Here is a 21,215-nt window from a genome sequence, read left to right on the forward strand (position 1 = left end):
GAGTTTGGGGTATGGAGAAACGGTGAGAGAGAATCAGGTGCTTCGATGGATATGGAGACGATGAGGACACGTGTGTACCAGTTAGAAAGAGAATGCTTGAGCTTGAAGGAAGTGATCGCGAAGATCGACAAGAAAAGTTCGTCGGAGGAAGTGAACGATCGGCGGTTTGTGAGTAAGTGGTCGATCAGTAAAAAATTCGGATGCAAATTCAAGACACAGGTTTGTGATTCGCGTGAGTCAACGATGGTAGATCGAAGATGTCGACATTAATGTACTGTATATACACAAATCAGAACACTTGTGCTTTGAATTTTTTTTTTTTTTAGGTTGAAGAATTCTATTTTTTTTATATATCGATTTGAAAGAAGATTGATATAACTTTGTATTAAATGAAAAAGAAGATTGTGACTTTTGATTGCAATGTTTTCTTTTTTCATAAGATCATTTTGGTACGAAAGAAATAATTTGGGTTTCGTGTAGGGATTTAATTTTTATTAATACCTATAATGTCGTGAAAAATGGAAGCATTAGGAAAATAGCATAGAACTTTGGCTGGTTGTAGCAGATGCATGGAGTGAACTTATCCATTTACAGACAAGAACGCTATTTATTTACTACTAATCATATATAGACATAAAGATTTTGGTCTCTAGTAGTATAGACAAACGAAATTTGCTGCGGATGATTCTTTTTTTTTTGTTGCGGATTAAATTATTAATGAAGAAAGAACGATCCACAACTGATTGATGCTTGTTCCAAAAAATAAAGCGGTCCAGTTCGCAAACGGATTAATTCACTCTATCTGTTTACAATATAAATCAAAATCTAATATTCGAAACACTAGAAAACTAAAACTAAATTTTTTGAAAATAAAATAAAACTCAGTTATTAGTATTCCTATGTTTTAATTATATATTCTTCTTGTCAATCATTTAGTTTTTGTTTCTTGTCAATCAATATTTTTTTGTTTCGGCTTATCCCTAAAATAATTGAGGATACCCAACGGCGAAAAAACAACAATTTGTGGATGCGACACAGAACGCGGAAACCAACGGAATAGGTCAAACCGGATGGTTAATTCTGAACACGCGGCGGTTTAACCTTTCTCCATTAGTATTTTATTCAATCAGAAGGGGACACGTCACTCATCACAAGTGGTCAGCAGCGGTAAACCAGGGCACGATTGAGAGAGAAAAAGAACGAAAAAGCAATTATAAACATTTGGGAAATCTGAGAATCGTGAGAAGACGACCTGGATAAGCTGAACCTAGCTGGAGGAATATAATAATTTTGAAAGAGATATTAAATAAGTAAATAAAAAAGCTTCAAAATTATTGTCTTTGAAAACGAAGATCGATTATCGTTTTGATTCGGCTGGAGAAAGAAGAAGAAGAACAGAAAAACAATGGGGCGTGTGGATTATCTGGCGATGAAGACCGACGTTGATACGGTTGCTCTGGTCAATTCCGACTTGGAGGAGCTCAAGATCGCTGCGAAGAAACTCGTCAGCGATGTTTCGAAGCTTGGTGGATTAGCCTTTGGTGTTTCTTTCGTCAAATGGATCGCTTCTTTCGCTGCCATGTGAGTCAAATTCAATTCGCCATCTCTGATTTTGCTTGTCGTCGATTTTGTTTGTTTGTTTGTTCAGTTTCTGAAACGAACGAACGAATATGATTTTCTTTGTGGATTACTTCGATCGTCGACGACTGGGTAACTTTCGTGCTTCATGTTGGGTCAATTGAAATTGAAAAATTCGATACGAGATTATTGATTAGAAGGGTCTATGAAAGTGAATCTGATTGATGTTTAGCAACGATTTGTTACTCTTGTTATTGAGATTTTTTTAAATGAATAACGTTTTCTCGTGGCTTTGACACCCAGTAATCCAAGAAAATTCAATCATATTGTAACTGTTTACTGAACAGATTAAAAATAGTGATTGAGAGAGGTTTAATCTCCATTTGTAGTAATCCGACTGTTTCAAACTCTTTTTTTTTTTGTGTGCATCTTTTGTTGGTTGATAATATAGATTTGATCACAATAATGATATTGGTATTTGATGCAGTTACTTGTTAATATTGGATCGTACCAATTGGAGAACCAAGATGCTTACAGCACTCTTGATACCATACATCTTCCTTAGCCTTCCTGGTGTGATTTTTAACTTTCTCAGGTAACAATCTTTTCTTTTCCTGTCAAAAGAAAAAATCTTTCTATCTCACAACATAATTCTTACACTTAAAAGTCTATAAATTGCATTGGTTAACTAAAAGTTTACCTTTCTGTTATCAGTGGAGACGTTGGGAAATGGATAGCTTTCGTTGCAGTTGTACTCAGACTCTTCTTCCCCAAGCATTTCCCTGGTGATGAGATCTCGTTATCTCTTATTTCCACTTATTCTTCATTTGCATACTTTGTATTGTTGTCTCCAAAATCTTAAGTGTTTTATCTTATTAACGAATACGCTTTTGAAGTAAATCTCTACTTGCATTCAAGTCATTCCCAATGGCCACTGTGTTGGTGTGAATTGCTAATAGCTGATACTAAAGTCTCACACTTTTTGTTGTTGTGGTGTTCAAAATTGGCAGATTGGCTTGAGATGCCAGGTTCTCTGATCCTTCTGCTGGTAGTTTCTCCACACTTCCTAGTGCATCATATACGCGGAACCTGGATTGGCTCGGTCATCAGCCTTTTTATAGGATGTTACCTTCTTCAAGAACATATCCGTGTAACGGGTGGGTTCAGGACTTCATTCACGCAGCCCCGTGGAATATCAAACACTTTAGGGATCATCCTTCTTTTGGTCTACCCTGTCTGGGCTCTGATCGTTCGTGTCTCATAAAACCCACATTCCTCTCAATTTCATCTCCAAGTTGTGTTCTTGCTCGGCTGGTCCAATAAAAACTTCGTGAAAGATCGAGCAAGAACCTATCTTTCTGCTTCTGTTACATACCCAAATACTACTGCCTCAACGCAAAGCTCAATCAATGTTCCATATATATAAAAAAAAAGAATCTCGTTTTTTTCAACTATTTGTTTGTCTATTGTAAGAAGAACTTGTAAGTTCTGAAAAGTTGTTTCGATGTAAATTGCTTATGAATTTTGTTTCGTATATGCCGTCGTGGAATGTTTGTCGTTTTGGTATAGCAAAAAGTGCATGAGCTACACGCTGTTTCAGACTAAGTAAGGAGCCTTCATGTCGTTTTGTCTATTGTTGTAATATATCTTGGGCCAGTATACAGTATCTCTAATTAATTTCCACATAAGGAATGAGTGGCGTTTTGGATTCGCAAAAGAAGGAGAACAACACGCCGTTTAAAATTTAATAACTAGACATTCATGTCGTTTATATCTTAGGGGACGTCCCAAAACCCTAGCCCTAGCACGGCTTGTATATAAATACTCAACTATCCGCCGATCTTAGTCATAAGTCTTCTCCGATCTCTGAGTTCTACTCTAATTTGAACCTCAGGCTGTGCTTAGTTCTTTAGATGTCCTTTATTTAGCTGTATTGATTTCCGCTGAATAGATTTGTGTTTTCGTTTCTTTTCAACGTTTTTGCTCATGTTTTTGATCTTATTCATCTTTCTTTCGATATAATTTTTCTCTTGTGCTTTACTTTTCTTCGATTTTTACGAGTGGGGAAAAGGGTTTCTCAGTGATGAACAACCATAGATGACGAGTCCGATCAATCCATTCTTTAAATCATGGGGACAAACGAGGCATTTGTCTGAGAGGAATCCTTTTATAAATTTTGTTTTTCAATCTACTGTAATTTCTGTTTAAAGTTTTTGATTTTGCGATATTTTTCTTAAGAAGGAAAAGAATAGGCATGATGAGGATTGTTTATTGTCATCTGATTCATGACGAATTAATACCTCCTACTCATTCTGAGTGCTTATTTCGTTTCTTAGTTTTCTGTATATTAATTTCATTATATGATTCCATAACTACAATCGGTTGTCTAAAAAATTGAATTAGTTGACTTGTAGAGCATTATATGGATTGGTTCTTAACATCCTAAATTGAAAACTATTGAATTCCTTATTTATCAATTCTACTATGGTTCCAAGAATTAGTAGTCCAATTATCATGCGAGTGCCAAATTAAAATACTAGTCTCTAGTATTATTAAAATTAATGTTTGTCATAGTTGGATGATGGTACCTTGATAAAAAAAAATGAAACTTAGAGAATTTAAAAGGAAAAGTTATCATACTCGAATTATCAACACATAAAAGTTTTTAATTGTATACGACAAATAAAGTTCTTGACTAGCTGAACCAATGTTTCCCCTTTGGTTTGTGCTATTGGTGTATATATGTCTCTGGATTAAGAAAATTTAAAACTTCTTGTTTCAAAGGATTTTACAAAAATAAACAATATTATAAATAAAATTTAAACTTATTGGATCCTTTATTCGAGATTCATATAGACTCATTGTAGTCACTCCAGTCCTCTGAATGAGTGTCATCGTGATGCACCAAATCATCTTCATATGCATTATCAATCTGTCTTTCTCTTATAAGCTTTGCCATCGTGATAACGTCGTACCCGAAAAGATAGAAATCTATAGCATTCACCATCGTGGCAATGGTGTTACCCATCGAAAAATAGGAACCTGTAGCGTTTAAACTGCAGGAGAATATAAAAAAGAGACCAAAAGATCAATACCTTGTTTAGGATTAACAACATATATAACTAATTACCATGATCAGAGATATAATAGTATCCACGAGATCTGATAGAAACGCTCTGTTTTCTCAAAGTTTATATGATCAAAAATAAAGTGCAAGCCAATGAAAGTGAGAACAAGAGGATCATTATAATCAAACCAAACATAGATGCAGAAAAGAACAGAGAAAAAAGAAGAAGATATACTTACCGAGCCAACTTGGGGAGTTGTGTTTTGCGAGTGAGTTTTTTTAGATATATAAAGAATGAGTGTATCATGCATCTGTGAAGAGGAAAGAGGTGCGCGAATATGAACAACCTTGGCTCATCGTAAATTGATACTTAGCCATAATTACGAAATTAAATATTTGAACTACCAATGTATATTAAAGGACTCTTCAAGTGCCACCCTTTCTGTTCTTACTCGACTTAGTTATCAAGATTCATATTTTTCGTGGGAAAAGAGAAGCATTGTGAATTGTGAGAGTGGACCTGCGACTGGCGCTATTTAGTAGTCTGCGACTGATTTATATCCATAGTCATATTGGTTGTATTGAAAAGCTCTATAATTCATTGTCATGTTATTGATGCTATTTTTGCCATTTTTCTTTTTACAGGACCCAAAAAAAGAGTTATGTTTATGTTAACTTTAAATTCACAAAAAAATAAACCACAAGCTTGGATGAAAGTAAAAAACTTCAATTTCCCGCGCGATTAGTTTCCAAGTTCATATAAATAACATTAATTTATACGATTAAAAAAAACCCTTTATAATTTTGTTGCGACTTATATAGGCTGTTGACCAAAGGATTCAAAACAGGACGAAGGTTCGAAGAGCTTCCAGAGAAAATAATGATTTGTTTTCAAATAAATTATTGTATCCACGTCAGCATTGCAGATTGAGACCGTATCTATATTTCCACATCAGCTTCTGACACGTGGCGACCAAACAACCGTAGACTCCTGAAACTATCCAATGAAAAAATTCGAACTTATCCGACCTTATCTTATTAAGAAGAAAAAAAAGCCCTCTCCTCCGATTAGTACTTCTCAGCTTCACATTATCATCATCACTCAAACAAACACAAACATCTGAGAAATTGTCGTCATGGCAACCTCTCTACAAGCCGCCACAACTTTTCTTCAGCCGGCCAAGATCGCCGCTTCTCCTTCTCGCAGCGTTCATCTCCGATCAAACCAAACCGTGGCCAAGTCCTTTGGGCTTGAATCTTCACCAGCTAGACTCACTTGCTCCCTCCACTCTGACTTCAAAGACTTCGCCGGAAAATGCTCCGATGCTGCCAAAGTCGCCGGTTTTGCTCTCGCCACCTCTGCTCTCGTCGTCTCGGTATAACTTCAATTTCTCATTAAACATATAAACTAAAAACTTATAGGCCATTGTGTTTATTGAAGAACCAAGTTAGGAATCGTTATCTAAGACACATCCATTTTTTGACTGCCGATAAATTTTGAATGAAAAACTTGTGAAAGATAGACAAATCCACTCATTACCATTTCTTTTTTTAATAGGAGCATTACAATACTTGTAAATTTAGTTGCATATTGTTAATTAGTCTTTTATTCTTGTTCTGTAAATAAATATTTGGGAAAAATGAAGGGGGCAAGTGCAGAGGGAGCACCAAAGAGGCTAACGTACGACGAGATACAGAGCAAGACTTACATGGAGGTTAAGGGGACTGGTACAGCGAACCAGTGTCCAACTATCGACGGTGGCTCTGAAGCATTCTCATTCAAGCCTGGTAAGTACACTGGCAAGAAATTCTGCTTCGAGCCAACTTCCTTCACCGTCAAGGCAGATAGCGTCAGCAAGAACGCGCCTCCGGATTTCCAAAACACCAAGCTCATGACCCGTCTCACTTACACACTCGACGAGATCGAAGGACCCTTCGAGGTTCGTCCTCAAATCAAATTATAGATGTTGCTTCCACCGCAAGAAACAGACATTGTCAAAATTTGAACTGTTCATATTTGACAGGTTGGTTCAGATGGAAGCGTGAAGTTCAAGGAAGAAGATGGGATCGATTACGCAGCAGTTACGGTCCAGCTTCCTGGAGGAGAACGCGTGCCGTTTCTCTTCACGGTTAAGCAGCTCGAGGCTTCAGGGAAACCAGATAGCTTTAGTGGCAAATTCTTAGTTCCTTCGTACCGTGGTTCGTCCTTCTTGGACCCTAAGGGTCGTGGTGGATCCACTGGGTATGATAATGCTGTGGCTTTGCCTGCCGGAGGCAGAGGAGACGAGGAAGAGCTGTCGAAAGAAAACGTGAAGAACACGGCGGCTTCCGTCGGAGAGATCACGTTGAAGATCACTAAAAGCAAACCGGAGACAGGAGAAGTGATCGGAGTGTTTGAGAGTCTTCAGCCGTCGGATACTGACTTGGGTGCTAAGGTACCAAAGGATGTGAAGATCCAAGGGGTTTGGTATGGTCAGCTCGAGTGATTTATATATTTCTAAACTCTTGTCCAAAGTGTATTTGAACCCTCTTCTTTATATTAATGAAAATGCTCAGATAAGTAAACTATGTTAGTAAATAATATGAGGAATTAAGTTTGAATTAATCAAATCTCTTATTTACACGCGAGTTTAATGAACCGTAACAAATGGAACATGGATTGGAGCGGACGAAGATTGAGTTACGTATTGTATTGGTTACAAGTTATGAGTTTATCACGAAAATGGGAATTTGTTAGGAAAGAAAAATGTGTTGTGTCCAATTATTTTCCTTTATTTATATTAGATTAGGTGAGCTAGAGTTGGGTGTGATGGTATGTTTCAGTATTATAGACGAGAATAATGAAATCTGTATTTTGCTTTTTTTTTCCTTCTTCTTATAATTAATATAAAGTTGACTAAGTTTTTATTTGATTATTATGTGGTCGGACTACGTTTGTTGATTGGAACCAGCGCATATAGCCATAGGGTGTCAATTTTGGTATATATCTATATTTAGGCCTTGAATGGTGATTGAAAAGCGGGACGGATTTCGAAAAAATGAGTAAAACCGCTTTATGGTTACCAATCTCATACATTATTTTTGTTTTTGCGTTTTTTTAAAAAAACTCATCTAAATCCGCGCACAAATTTCGATGCCTCACATAAATGAGATATGCTTTTCAAAATCAGGAAGCAAGCAAATAGGTGTGGACTACTGAAAAACGCCTTTCAATAGTACACTTGTCAATATATATTTGACTAAAAAAAAGTATTATTACAAATCTAATTTTTTTAATTAATATTTGGTTTTCTTAGTCTAAGATTTTTTTCTTTTCCTGTCAAAATTTGATTTCATTTAAATTACAATAAATAGTTAGTCAACAGGTGTATCAAATATCTTATTTTGCTGAACATTTGAATATATTAAAAAACAAATCTTTAATATATCTATTTTAAGATAAAATAATATTCATGTACATAAAAAAATGATAACAACTATAGTCAAATTATATTATTTTATCAAAATTTTATATTCTTTTAGATGTAAATTTTCTATATGTAATGATAAAAAAGAAAATAAATAATAAAGATTTAGAATCTTATATTTAAATTGTTTATACATCAAAATATTCTTAAATTTATGTATATTTTTAAATGTATATAAACATTTATAAATTAAAAAAGATAATTTAGATAAATTTTTGTAGTTTAGATTTATTAATAATATATTTTTAATATATTTATCTATAATCTGTAATTTATATCAATTTAATCTTATTCACCAATCAAACATTTTATTATGGACCGCAAATTATTTTTTCACCAATCAAACATTATTCTGTACCGCTTATTATATACAAACTGCACTTCTCCCGCAAATATACTTTCCTACACGGACTGCAGTTGAACCGTATCGCACTATTAAACCGCTTTTACCGTACAGTTAAAAATGCTGTCACCATTCGAACCTTTAATAGATAGGAAAGTATTTGAAAATGGAAAGGTTTTAAATTTAGCAGTTACTAGAATACAGTCCTACAAAAAGTATTGGCTATATGAATCAATTATAAAAATCAGAAATCAGAATCAACAATTATACCAGCCAGTTTGTTCCCATCTGTTGCATGATAACTATTTCATTTGTATTATTATGCAAAACTAATACTTTACATGCTGACTATTGTGTAATTCAAGTCCTTTCTATTTCTTAAACAGATCGTAATATCCATCAAAATATGATGCTTTAAAAGTACTTAAACTGATTAAAACGTAGGGCCGGTAAACATTAAAAATTAAATAGCATCTTATATGCCCATTATCGTTTGTCGTTATTATATAATTTGGTAACATAATCAAAATTTTGTTTTTTTGACTGGCAATTTAATTCCTTGTTAAAAATTGAAAATTTTCATATTTATTTTATTATTTTTAAGACTTATTTAAAGTATGTAATTGAAGATTTCATAACGTTTAGTTTATGAAGTAATTATTTGTAAACAGCGAAGCAAAAAAGAGAATAAAGAGGAAAACAAGTCCATTTGGCGTCGTCACAGGTATGAAGCGTTGGCCCAACTTTTTCCTTCTTTCTCCTTTCGCTACGAATTTCCCAGAAAAATGAGCTGAATATTTGCTTCTTCTTCTTTCTTCGGATGATGAAGAGAAATAGAGTAGGCGGGAAATCGAATGGAGCATGTGCCGGGATCGTTCGGCACCAGCGCCAGTTTCGCTCTCCGTTTCGGCCAAATCATCTTCTCTACCGCTTCGCTTATCTTCATGTGCTTAGATTACGATTTCTATGACTTCACTACCTTCTGGTAAAATCCCGATTCGATTTTCATCAATATTTCAATACTTATTGCTCTGCGACTTTTCTGGGTTGTGGAAATTTTTTTTTTCGGAATTCGAATCGATGAAACAGATGAACATGAAAAAAGGAGTGAAATTCGGAAAAGGGTTTCTTGTTATTCGTTTGATCAAAACGCCTGATTGTTGAAATTCTGAATTTTTGATCAAAACAATTTAGAGGATAGGGTTTGGTCCTCTGTTTGTGGTTTTGATTGAAATTGATGATTAGCTTAATTCAAAACCCACACTGAGGATAGGTTTCGTCTCATAATTTAAGATTACCTTTCAAGATCTGATTCTGATATTGTCTTAATATCTGTTTCTTTAAGCTATTTGACGACTGTGATGGCTTTTGTAACTCCATGGAGCGTCTCACTCGCACTGACCGACACATACTCTGTCCTAATGAAACAACTTCCTCATGAAGCAAGAGTTATATCCATGGTTGTTGCCGGCGATTTGGTAAAGCCAAATGCAAAAAGAGAGTTATATTCTTCATATGTGTGTAATCTCTCAATCTATCTTATCTAACAATTATGTTGTAATATAACAGGTACTGTCGTTTCTTTCTTTGGGTGGGGCTTGTGCTGTAGCCAGTGCAACCGAGCTGCTTTTGTCTCTCGGTTCAGGAATCTGCGGCGATAACCTCTGTAGCCAATACCAAATCTCGGCTACGTTGGCCTTCTTGTGTTGGTTTCTATTACTTGCTTCAGGACTCTTCAATCTTTGGAGTTTACCTTCTTTATTTTAGTGACCAATGTTTATTTATAGTTATACAGTAGATGATAGATAGAAATCATAATCATAATGTACATTTTATATACTACTCTTGAACATGTCACTGTTAATGTAGTTATGTGAAATAAGTTTCCCCATTTTTATATCACACACACTTGAAAACAAAATGGGTTTTGGTTTGTAAGCAAGTGATTCTAAGCTATTTAGTATTTACACTGCATTTGGTTGAGGAATTTTCTACGTTTTTTAAATTTTTTCATCTCTCTGGGTCCTCTTAGTCAACATTTCGCTTTGTAGATTTACGCTTTTGCCATTGATCATATGTAAAAATGGTGGCCCGAGAGTCTCCTTCAACATAAATAAGCCCAATAATCTGACTAATCTATACTATTAAAATGGACCAATCTATACTATTAAAATGGAAATATGTTTTGTATCCAAACAGTTTTTATTTAATTTTTTATTATTCTATTTTTGAAGAATTCTTATTTATATTACCAAACAAATTAATTTAATATAATATTAATAAAATAATATATTTTTAATTTATACTTCAGAATAAATTCAAAATTTTAAATTTAAATTTAGATTTGTTATAAATTTCTTTATCAAAAACCATAAAACAAATTATCATTATATTTTTACAAAATTAATAACTTGGATATTAATTTAGATTTAATTTAAATATTCAAATTTTAATAATATTTTCAAATGACAGATAAAAATAATATATTTTTATTAAATAAAATCTAAATTTTTTAATATTCAAACTTAAAAATATATAAAATATACAAATAATATGAATGAACGAGTTATAATAATAATTTAATAATTGTGGTCATTTTCAGATTAATATAAATAGACATGTTATAATGATATTTTTATAATTATTGTACTTTAAAAACAAATTATATATAAAATAAAATTTATCACTTAATAAAAAATTATATCTAAACAAAAACAAAAACATAAATTATATTACAAAATTTTATAAATTATAAATAGATACTGTGCGGATGTACCGGGTAGAATTTAGTAATAGTTTAAAACACTAATTTAAGGTTAAGGAGATCTGCTGATTGAAACGTAAGTTTTTTCTTTCTTATTTTTGGAAAAGAAAACAAAAAAAGGAAATATTTGTTGTTGAACACAAAAAATATAAGGAAATAATTGTTTTGATTACTCTAGTAAATGAACTACAAATCCTAATCTTCTCTAGAAAACTATATTTGCTCTATAAAAGTGTAAAACCATAAAGACAGGCGATCCCAAAACAACGTTGCTTACGAAGAAAACCCTAATGGTGGAAAGTATGAAAGAAACTCTTGAAGTTCAGAGCTGCATCAGAGAGTTTCCATGGCTAATTCAGATGCTGAAATCGAGACGATTCCATGAAAATTGCGATCAACACGTGGAAAAACTGCGAGCTTACTTCTGTTGCGATTGTATGACTCCTCCTTTCTGTTGTATCTGCTTAAAAGAGAACGATCACAGTGACCACCTTACGATTCAAGTAAACAATCTTTCTCTCGTTAATTTTTATTACGTTGCCACATTCACAACCTCTTTTTAACTAATGAAAAACAAGCTTTAGTTATATGATAATTTGGTTTTGATATTGCAGGCATTTAGATGTTCCAACCAGTCAGGAGTATCGATCAAGACGATACCAAAATATATGGACACGTCGGGAATACATCCATATAGGATAAACAAAGATTACGTCTTTTTTATTAATCAGCGACGTGAGAGTGATAATCATCGTAGTAGAAATAATGTTCCGCATAAATGCAAAGTCTGTGAATGGGATCTTAAAGAAGCTACTTCTTCTGACTTGTTCTGTTCCATAGAATGCAAGGTACATTACTTCTGATTTTTTTTTTCTTTCTTTTTACAGTTTAACTCCATATATAATTTTTAGGTTTTTGTAAATCTAACACTATAATCTGATTGTAAATATGACAGTTTAGGAACGCTCTTGGATCACAACTGGATGACCTTATGGAGAATCCAGAAGATGTTGTTGTTGAGCCCGTTGTGAAGAAGAAACATAGGAGGAAAGGGATTCCATATAGATCTCCTTTCTATTAGGATTTAAATTCCAAAACGATTTTCAAATATATGTGGTTTCTTTATTAGGGGTTGGAGAGGTTTCATATCATTCAATACATGCATGTTGGACTTCTTCTTTTTTTTGTCTTTTCCTTCCGGGTTTAATTAGATAATCGATGTTTTAATCGATGTTTATTTAAATTGTGGTCTTAATATTCTGAGAAAAGAATGGCAAACTAAGAGCATGTCCAGTAGACCATATCCATCAGGGTCATGGAGAGTTTATGGCCCAGTTTCATAGACAGAAACCATTTAAAAGAAAAGAAAAAATGCTTAATATTGATGAACCGACTCTTCCTGAAAAGTCTAAAGACACGGTATCGTCCAGATATCATTACACGTGGAAAACTGTGATTGGTCGAAAAATTAGGGGACAAAATTTTTTTTTTGGCATCGGGCTTTTTCTTTTCTCCTTCGCACGACTCTCTTCTCTCTTCCTGCGATTTTCAGCTGCTCGGAGAAAACTCGAAATCACGCCGTGGACTTCTAATCCCATTACCGAGATCCATTCCAAGCATTCAGGTACCTCTTCTTCGTCTCTAATTTGTTAAACTTGAAACGGATTTGGGAATTTTAGGGTTTCGAATTTTGGGAATTTCGAGTTTGGGAATTTCGAGTTTGGGGTATCCATTACAGAGACAAAGCATAACACAAAAGGGTATTCGAGTTTCTTTTTCTCTTTATGTGTGTTGTTGTGCTTTTAAATCGGGGTTTTAAGGTTTTAAGAGAGGTGGTGGTTCTGATAAAAGTTAAGAACTTTGGAGTGGATATTACACAGAGAAAGAGAGATTGTGTGTGTGTTTTAGTTTAATGGGAACAAGAGCAGAACGTAATAAGAAAGATTTTGGTGGTGGGTTCGGATTTGGAGTTGTAGAACACTCGCATAAAGACATTATGGTACTACCCCATCATCATCATCAATATCCATCATATTCATTGCCTTCCTCTTCTTCCTTGTGTTACTGTTCCGCTGGTGTTGGCGATCCCATGTTCTCTGCTTCAAGCAATCAGTCATACACTTCTTCTCTTGGGGAAATGTTTTCCCTCGCCAGTTCTAATTCTGCTGCCGTTTCAGTTGCAGACCCTTTTTTCACCTTGAGCTCTTCAGGTTTCAAGTTTTCACCTTTTTTATGACTTCTGTGCTATGTATAGAATTGAAATTTGTTATGCTGGTTTTTAATGTGAAATCGGTGGATAAAATTCAGGGGACGTGGGAAGAAGTATGAGTGAAAAGGAAAGTGTAGCTTTCAGTGAAGCTCAATGACAAGAGCTTGAGAGGCAGAGGAATATATATAAGTACATGATGGCTTCTGTTCACTAACAATTCAGATGGTAAAAATCTCCCTTGCTTTCAGATCAACTTCTGTAGGTTTCCCATTTTTTTTCCGCATCAAAGCTTTGCAGCGTCGAGTTTGCAGCGTCGTTGAGGTCCATAGAGCTTTGCTCTGTCTGATTTTCTTGAGGTCCTGCTTTGCAGCGTCGAGTTCAATGGTCGTTGAAAGATATTTCTCTCTGACAACGTCAAGTTCGTGGTGGTGAAGAGGAGAGCCATGAGACTTATCATGCTCAAGCTGTTCTTCACGTTGTTGGAAGGTTTTTTTAGTGTCAATTTTTATATCAGTTTTGATACCAGAATACCAGAATCTACTTAAAAAATATATATATATTTTTTTTTAATTCTGGTGAACCTCATTTTCAGGTTTACTAATGAAACACAAAAATTAGACAGATTCTTTCCAAAATTTAAAACCAAAAAATAATAATACTATATTGTGGTGAATCTCTAAAAGGAGTTCTTAGGAATTCATGGCTAGAGTTCATATGCATTTTAGATTTAAAAAAATAAATAAAGCTTAATTATGAAGGATCGGTTCGTCCTCCAACGACCTAAAAACTCAAACTCTTATCCTAGTGCGACGTGATTGGACAATTTTTTTTTTAATTTTTAAATTTTTTAAAAATAATAATATTTTAATATAAAATAGTTTGCGGAAAAAAAAATTTAATTATATCTACATAAGAAAGAAAGCCGGTTTAAAAATTTATTTTAATTCATGGCGATTTTTTTTAATACATTAATTTTTTTTTTAAGTTATACCGATTCATCTCAATTCTAAGCATAAATTACATAGGTTAAGAAATGAAGCCCATAACTTACTAGGTTAATTAGCGGATGGGCTAATTAAATAAGCCAAGGCCCAAGAGATTATTTATAGTAGGCCATGGCTCGAACTAAATCACACACACTTACTTGATTCTTGTTTCTTTTTACTGGATTTGACAATCTCTTGGCTGCTGCCCATTTTCCCATGGGAGTCCTCCTTCGTTTCTGCCTCCGGCGATGAAAGACGGAGGATACAGAGACTGGGCGGGACTTCCGCCGGAGCTAACGTCGTCGATCCTGGTCCGGCTTGACGCGATTGAGATACTGGAAAACGCTCAGAAAGTGTGCAAATCGTGGCATCGAGTCTGTAAAGACCCTTCGATGTGGCGGAAGATTGATATGCACACCGGCTTGCGATGCGACGGTTGTTACCCCAGGCCCGATTGTGATCAATGTTACGAGACCCTGTCCCTGTCTCGTCGGTGTTACGAGACCATGTGTCGTCACGCTGTTGATCTTAGCCAGGGCGGTTTGGTTGAGATCGACATTTGGCGATTCTGTACCAACTCTCTCCTCAATTACATCGCCGACAGGTACCGTCTCTCGGAATCTTGCCAATTTTCGGATTCTAGGGTTTAGAGCTTATGATTGTTTTTGGAGGATTTTGTGGCACTGATGAATACAGTTTTTGGAGATTGTTGTGTTACTTTTGGAATATGTACGCATTGCTAGTTATTAAGTCAATTTTGTTGAATCAGTAGTTTTGTTAGATTATGAACAAGGCAATGTTTAGTTTTAGGATTTTGACTGTCATTTGTGAGCTCTGGTCCTTAGCCAAATCATAGAGAGTGGGATTCATTGGATCCCTTCGTACAAGGAAACTGAAGATTTTTGCTTTCTTATTCAGTTTTTATGCTCTTACGCCGGTTTGATCATTCTGTGCTTCATTATTCCCTTGCTCTTTCCAGTTTCCATATCCACTTATTCTGAGATTGTTATGCTTTGAAGGTCTAAATCTTTGGCTTCTGATTCTTAAATGTGCTCTAAAATATATATATTTTGCATCTTTATCTTTATCTTTATCTTTATCGCTCCTGGACTCTATCTTAGGATATGTTTTTTTTCTTCTTAAAACTTATACACACAATTTTTTGCAGGTCAAGTAGCCTGAGAAAAGTTGGACTTGTAATGTGCCATAAACTAGATGGCGAGACACTTGTCGAAGCACTTGCGAAACATCCATTGCTTGAAGAACTCGACATTTCATACTGCTCATTTCCAGAAGAGTCTCTGAAAGCTGTAGGCAAGTCTTGTCCAAATCTGAAGACACTGAAGCTAAAAACTCCTGAGGTCACCTATAATGATGATGAATTTGCCATAGCAATTGCACAAGGCATGCCCGGACTACGCCACCTCCAGCTTTTTGGGAACGACGTGATGGGCAACGAGGGCTTGGAAGCCATTCTTGACTCTTGTCTTCACCTCGAACACCTCGATTTGCGCCAGTGTTCTGGAATTCAATTTGTTGGGGACCTCGAGAAGCGATGTTATCAGAGGATCAGAGATTTGAGAATGCCCCATGACTCAACTGATGATTAGCCATATTGAAACCCGTTTGAGATGTCCTGTGGAAGAAGCTGATGCTAACGGAAGATATGTTGTGGTATTAGGGTTTGAAGATTTTATGTTCACGGAAGAACTAGCACTAAAGTTCGTTTTTGCAAGGAGTTCGGGAAGTTGTGAATGTTCGTGTCTTAGAATCATTGTCACATAATACACGTCGACATAAAAAAAAATGATCCCTATATTACTAAAGCACAAGTCGCCTGGCCAACAAATTCTGCCACATAATTTTTTCTATTTTTTTTAAATAACTAAAACAAAATAATGTTTAAAAAATAAGAAAGAAAAAAAACGCTTAGCTACAGTTTCTCGGAACAGCCCACGACCCACGATCCTTCATCATCGTCTACGATTTTTTTCTTTTTCATACTCCTACATCTCTCATATTTAACTAACAAATTGTAGAGACACTCTCACGAAATCGAAAAGATGAAAGTTACTTCTTCTTTGATTTCAAAACCTGATTCAAATTTGGGGTCGTATTGAATATCCCAAACCAAAGCCAAGTTCGATTCAGGAGCTAACGGATCTCAGCGACCTATTTTCGCCAGCGAGTTGTCTCAATCCTCTCTACAGTTTCATCTGCTTTGCAGGGCACCGGATTGCTTCATCGGAACCGGTAAGGGGTTACGAAGGTTCAACAAAGAGTGGGTTAATTCGATCCGTATGGAGATCCGAATTGCTGGAGATTCGACCCATACAACACTACCCAAAATATCAGATTGTTGAAAGTTTTGTTATTGTACAACAGAGATAAATTGAAAACCGTAGAGGTTTGGTACTTTTTTTTCTCTATAATTTTAGTATTTCAGATATTTGGTAAGAAAATTTAGTTTATGCAGGATGTAGGGGCGAGAGGAATATAAAGTGTTGACGATGACAAAATTGGTGCTGCCATGCAGGAACATTGATTAAATTCGAAGACAAAATTAAGAAAGGTATATATTAGCTTATGTATGTATCAGTTGTTACAGATTTTCAGTAAATTGGTATACAGTTTCTGTACCTGCAATACACAAATTATTTTTTTCATATGTTTGATACTACAGCTCTACTGCATCTTTTTAACAGCCAAGCAAAATAGGCACTCACATAATCAAATTTATGAATTTGTTTAAGATTACCTTTTCTAAGAATAACAAGTAGAGGTAAATCACGAGAGGCTGTCTAAAGGATGTGTGATGAGCTAAAGAATAATTTGTGTTGAGATTGCTGCGCCCAATTTTTGCTGCTCTATAAGTGGATCTTTAGTTCAAATAGTCAGAATATAATATCTGAAAAAATTGCAGAGGAATTGTCGGTGGCTTTTTCAAATCAAGGATCGTTGGAAACAAATGAAGTTATACCTTTGTAATGTATGGGTTTTGAACTGTTTCATATAACTCAATGATTAGTGTGTTAATGTATCTTTTTATGTATTCTCATCCTCTACTGCTAAGTCAAAGTTAGTTTTTTTTAACTGCTGATTTTCATATAATAGTTATTTATCTGTATAACTATATTTTGGTTTTATTTGTATGCAAAATATATTCCGTGCATAGCACGGGGGTAATACTAGTAACATACTAAAACTAATAATTAGCAATTTCATTTCTGGAGAAAAGTAACATACATATATATAACATAACTGAGATTTAGACATGTGTATATGCATTGTTGACCTTTTTTTTTTCCTTCCCCTTTTAGGTTTAATAGATAACTTTTCCTTATGAAGTATGTGTTTGATTTTTGTTTTAATCATCTTTAAATTGTTTAGCGTAATACTCTCAAATTGACAAATTAAGGTTTTCCAGTTTCGGATCATTTCCTTCGGAGTTTTTTTTTTTTTTTTAAATAACAATGGCGTAACAAAATAATGGCTTTTGTATTTCACGAATAAACAACTTTTTTTTTTTTTGCTATGAATGTTAATATCATTATAAAAAAATGAAGAAAGGTGTTACAAAGATGCGCACCTAACACATATGCTTTCTTGGGCAAAAAGAAAAAACAAAACAAAGAAGACATTTACAAATAAGAAGGAATCTTAAACACAGCTGAGCTATCTAATCCAAAGATTCATGAGATTTGCAAGATGATATTGCACACACGGTCAATACCTTTGAAGATAGTGTGAGCCGGAATTACATGCTGATTGTGGAGGACGTTGTTGCGTTGCTTCCATATGTGGAAAATAGAGGCTTGCACCACGAATAAACAAGTTTCCTAACCCTCTAACTTAAAATAGCTAAGTCAACAAGTAGAAATAGTTTCACGTGGAAATAGTTGTTATTTATCGTTTCTTTATTTCCCAAAATTTTAGGGTATTCACTGTGCATGCGATTGAGTAAATTCGACTGTGATTTGTCTTAAAATATTGAAACATGTAATAAGTAATGACGTAAACAACTCTATAGGCTTCTCGAGCAAACAAAAAAAGAGCCAATTATATTGGCGTGGGACAGCCATATACCGGAGAGAATATTACCTGATTACTTCCTAAACATACTCCATTAACATCTCACATTACATTAATGATACTTTTGTATTACAATATGAGCATAAGCTACACATCCAAAAATTTGTACTATACACATGAGTTTTGCCAAATATATTTTCATCTTAGACAATGTTTGACTGACTGGTTAGATACCCATCATTCAATACATTAACCCCAAATTCTATTAGAAGGTTTATAAGGAGATCGTTGACAGTAGCTTTTGTATGATTGATGATGAAGATCTTATTACTTTTTCTCTGTTCCGAAGACTTTTATATGGTATTATTTTCATCCCAATTGAATTTTAGGATCAATCATTTTTAGCATTGGAAGATTTCAAGCCAAAGTTTAAACTAATATATCATCAAAATCTGTTGCCATGTTTTTACTATTTAAAATGTGTACAATAATCAATTATAATTTAAATTGTTGATGAAAAAACTATGTCAATATTGATTTTAAAAACATACGGTATGGCGATGGTTATTCTATGTAACGTCATAGTAATGTTCCGTCAAATTCTGTTCCATTTAAAAATAGTACAAAACAAAGATTATTGTAATGCTTTTATGAATTGGGACTAGTTCTTCCTCATCATATGCAAAGAACAGAAGAAATCGGACAAAATTGCTTTTATTATCATATCAGAAGAATTGGTCCTGAATTTTAAGTGGCCGCAAGCTAAAATAACAAATGGGCCGTTTTATAACTAAAAAAAATAGACAATTTTATAACTAAAGAAAAATGGGCCACAAATTAAAGAAAAATTTTATATAAAAAAATAGGGCCGCAAATCCATGCTTGGTCTGCTTGGCCTCGGCTCTGCATATCAGACGCACAAACTATAAATAAAATACAGTTTGGCGGATACGTGGTGATCCCAATCCTAGACAACAGATCAAAAATATAATATACTATCTTTTTAATCTTAAATAATAATGTTAATTAGTTTAACTAAAACAGACTTCTTTTTGGGGGAAAAAAGTATAAAGTGGTAGGGAATAATAATAGAGGTTAATATCTTCATATAATTGAAGCCTATGGTTTTTTTTTTATATTGTGTTTGGTTACACAAGTATCCGATATTAGATACTACAAAACAATTCTATTTTAATAGACTTCAACGGAAAGCGATATTCTTCAACAAATTGATATTTCATTAATTAAAGTATTTACATATAACATTGTACTTATTTATTAATTATAACAACACCAAAAGAAAATTCGATGCAGCGTTGTGGACCGTAATACTGTCTTAGACACTCAATAATTTAGAGTTTGAATTTAAATTATTGATGCACGTTCATATAAACAATTAATGTGATGCACGTACATTACATAGACTTAAAGACCCGAATCTCTCGTTAGGTGACCCACGAAACCAAATGTATCTAAATGGGACCCGAACCAAGATCCGACCCAGTTGGGCCCCACACATGCTTAAGTCTCTGTTGCCTTCACGTGATGCTCCATAAGCCGAGCTTCGTGCACCCCATCCGCCGGAGAATAAACTTCCGGCCACCTAAGCTTTGTCTCCTTGTTCTGATTTTGTCCCCACCCTCTTGTGTTTTGCCACGTGGACTCTTTACTCCTTTCTCTTCTCCTTCTTCGCCACGTTTTCTTATCTTTCTTTCCCTAAATACCCCTAACTTCCGCTTCCTTCCACCGAATCTCTTCGGTCTAATGAGAGGGATGTGTTTGTAAATTCGTTTAGACAATAAGATTGCGTGAGCTGTCCTGTCCGATTTTGATCACTAAACGACAAAGATCTAACTCTGCTTGAAGTTTCCGAATCACGAGGCTCCATTTCGTAAATTCATTGTAACTTATATATAAAGCCACACGAGGTTTTTTGTATCTCCTTCAAAACACAAGACGAGATCTTCTTCTCTCTTTATCTACAAACCTTCACGAGTCAAAAATTACACAAGAAAAAAATGGGAGCTTGCAGTTCAAGTGAATCTCGGAGAACGGAGACGGCGAAGCTGATATTACCAGACGGAACATTACAGGAGTTTTCATCGCCGGTGAAAGTGTGGCAGATTCTTCAGAAGAATCCCACGAGTTTTGTTTGTAACTCCGACGATATGGACTTCGACGACGCCGTTTTAGCCGTCGGCGGCAGCGAGGATCTCCAGCCTGGAGAGCTTTACTTCGTTTTACCATTGACGTGGCTCAATCACCCGCTAAGAGCAGAGCAAATGGCGGCTTTAGCGGTTAAAGCGAGCTCTGCGCTTACGAAAAGCGGTGGAGGCGGTTGGAATTGCGGCGATGAAGGTGAAGCGAGAAAAGTCTCTGGCGGTGACTGTAGAGTGAAGAGAGTGAAGAGAAATGGCTGCGGCGGAAGAAGCTGTGGTGGTGGTAAAGGGAGGAGTAAGTTTACGGCGGAGTTGAGTTCAATAGCGGAGTAGGGGTAATTTGGTCAAACAATTTGTAAATTGTAATTTTAGAAAGTTTGACTTCTTTCTTTTTATCTTGAAAGTTGAATGATATATATATATATATATTTCCAGATGATTTCGCTTTTTAATAGTTCTTCTACATATGGAAATGGACAAATTGAGACTTCAATCACGAGGACGAAGTGATGCAAAGCAAATAAATTGCAAATTGTCTACATACATGCAGTTCAAAAGAAGAAAAAGAAATTGCAAATGTAAGCAATTGGGTTAAAAATCAATCCTCTCT

At 34.8% G+C, this 21,215-nt stretch overlaps 6 protein-coding genes, 1 long non-coding RNA gene and 2 other non-coding genes across 11 annotated transcripts; all 9 read left to right on the forward strand.

Annotated features, from left to right (window-relative positions):
- Positions 1-1,204: 1,204 nt before the first annotated feature.
- Positions 1,205-3,179, forward strand: LOC18021012 (cold-regulated 413 plasma membrane protein 2). Its single transcript, XM_006403931.2, has 4 exons — positions 1,205-1,581; positions 2,066-2,173; positions 2,293-2,363; positions 2,589-3,179. The coding sequence occupies exons 1-4, from the start codon at positions 1,406-1,408 to the stop codon at positions 2,840-2,842; spliced, it is 609 nt and encodes a 202-aa protein (XP_006403994.1). The 5' UTR covers positions 1,205-1,405; the 3' UTR covers positions 2,843-3,179.
- A 474-nt stretch (positions 3,180-3,653) lies between these two features.
- Positions 3,654-3,739, forward strand: LOC112087944. Its single transcript, XR_002900349.1, has one exon. It is a non-coding gene; the product is annotated as a small nucleolar RNA SNOR75 (small nucleolar RNA).
- An 88-nt stretch (positions 3,740-3,827) lies between these two features.
- Positions 3,828-3,894, forward strand: LOC112087937. Its single transcript, XR_002900342.1, has one exon. It is a non-coding gene; the product is annotated as a small nucleolar RNA Z105 (small nucleolar RNA).
- Positions 3,895-5,674: 1,780 nt separating this feature from the next.
- Positions 5,675-7,250, forward strand: LOC18021013 (oxygen-evolving enhancer protein 1-2, chloroplastic). The gene is made up of 3 exons (XM_006403932.2): positions 5,675-6,021; positions 6,292-6,585; positions 6,670-7,250. Exons 1-3 carry the CDS (start codon positions 5,782-5,784, stop codon positions 7,129-7,131), a joined length of 996 nt encoding a protein of 331 aa, XP_006403995.1. The 5' UTR covers positions 5,675-5,781; the 3' UTR covers positions 7,132-7,250.
- Positions 7,251-9,147: 1,897 nt separating this feature from the next.
- LOC18021014 (CASP-like protein ARALYDRAFT_485429) lies at positions 9,148-10,374 on the forward strand. Of its 2 annotated transcripts, XM_024157959.1 has the most exons (4): positions 9,148-9,179; positions 9,285-9,440; positions 9,801-9,933; positions 10,025-10,374. In XM_024157959.1, exons 2-4 carry the CDS (start codon positions 9,310-9,312, stop codon positions 10,220-10,222), a joined length of 462 nt encoding a protein of 153 aa, XP_024013727.1. In that variant the 5' UTR covers positions 9,148-9,179; positions 9,285-9,309; the 3' UTR covers positions 10,223-10,374. The 2 variants fall into 2 exon arrangements, with proteins under 2 accessions (XP_024013727.1, XP_006403996.1); XM_006403933.2 differs by having other exon boundaries at positions 9,176-9,440.
- Positions 10,375-11,881: 1,507 nt separating this feature from the next.
- On the forward strand, positions 11,882-12,300 carry LOC18021015 (uncharacterized protein At3g50808). Its single transcript, XM_006403934.2, has 2 exons — positions 11,882-12,067; positions 12,175-12,300. The coding sequence occupies exons 1-2, from the start codon at positions 11,888-11,890 to the stop codon at positions 12,298-12,300; spliced, it is 306 nt and encodes a 101-aa protein (XP_006403997.1). The 5' UTR covers positions 11,882-11,887.
- A 436-nt stretch (positions 12,301-12,736) lies between these two features.
- LOC18021142 (putative F-box/LRR-repeat protein 23) lies at positions 12,737-16,251 on the forward strand. The gene is made up of 4 exons (XM_006403935.2): positions 12,737-13,429; positions 13,527-13,653; positions 13,799-15,018; positions 15,583-16,251. The coding sequence occupies exons 3-4, from the start codon at positions 14,663-14,665 to the stop codon at positions 16,022-16,024; spliced, it is 798 nt and encodes a 265-aa protein (XP_006403998.2). The 5' UTR covers positions 12,737-13,429; positions 13,527-13,653; positions 13,799-14,662; the 3' UTR covers positions 16,025-16,251.
- Positions 16,252-16,371: 120 nt separating this feature from the next.
- Positions 16,372-17,507, forward strand: LOC112087846. 2 transcript variants are annotated; one of them, XR_002900272.1, is made up of 3 exons: positions 16,372-16,821; positions 16,891-16,986; positions 17,338-17,507. It is a non-coding gene; the product is annotated as an uncharacterized LOC112087846 (long non-coding RNA). The 2 variants fall into 2 exon arrangements; XR_002900271.1 differs by having other exon boundaries at positions 16,372-16,986.
- A 2,892-nt stretch (positions 17,508-20,399) lies between these two features.
- LOC18021144 lies at positions 20,400-20,945 on the forward strand. The gene has a single exon (XM_006403937.2). It carries the CDS (start codon positions 20,465-20,467, stop codon positions 20,936-20,938), a length of 474 nt encoding a protein of 157 aa, XP_006404000.1. The 5' UTR covers positions 20,400-20,464; the 3' UTR covers positions 20,939-20,945.
- The last annotated feature ends 270 nt before the right edge of the window (positions 20,946-21,215 follow it).

Source organism: Eutrema salsugineum, unplaced genomic scaffold (assembly GCF_000478725.1).
Source record: "Eutrema salsugineum unplaced genomic scaffold, Eutsalg1_0 scaffold_16, whole genome shotgun sequence".
NCBI lineage: Eukaryota > Viridiplantae > Streptophyta > Magnoliopsida > Brassicales > Brassicaceae > Eutrema > Eutrema salsugineum.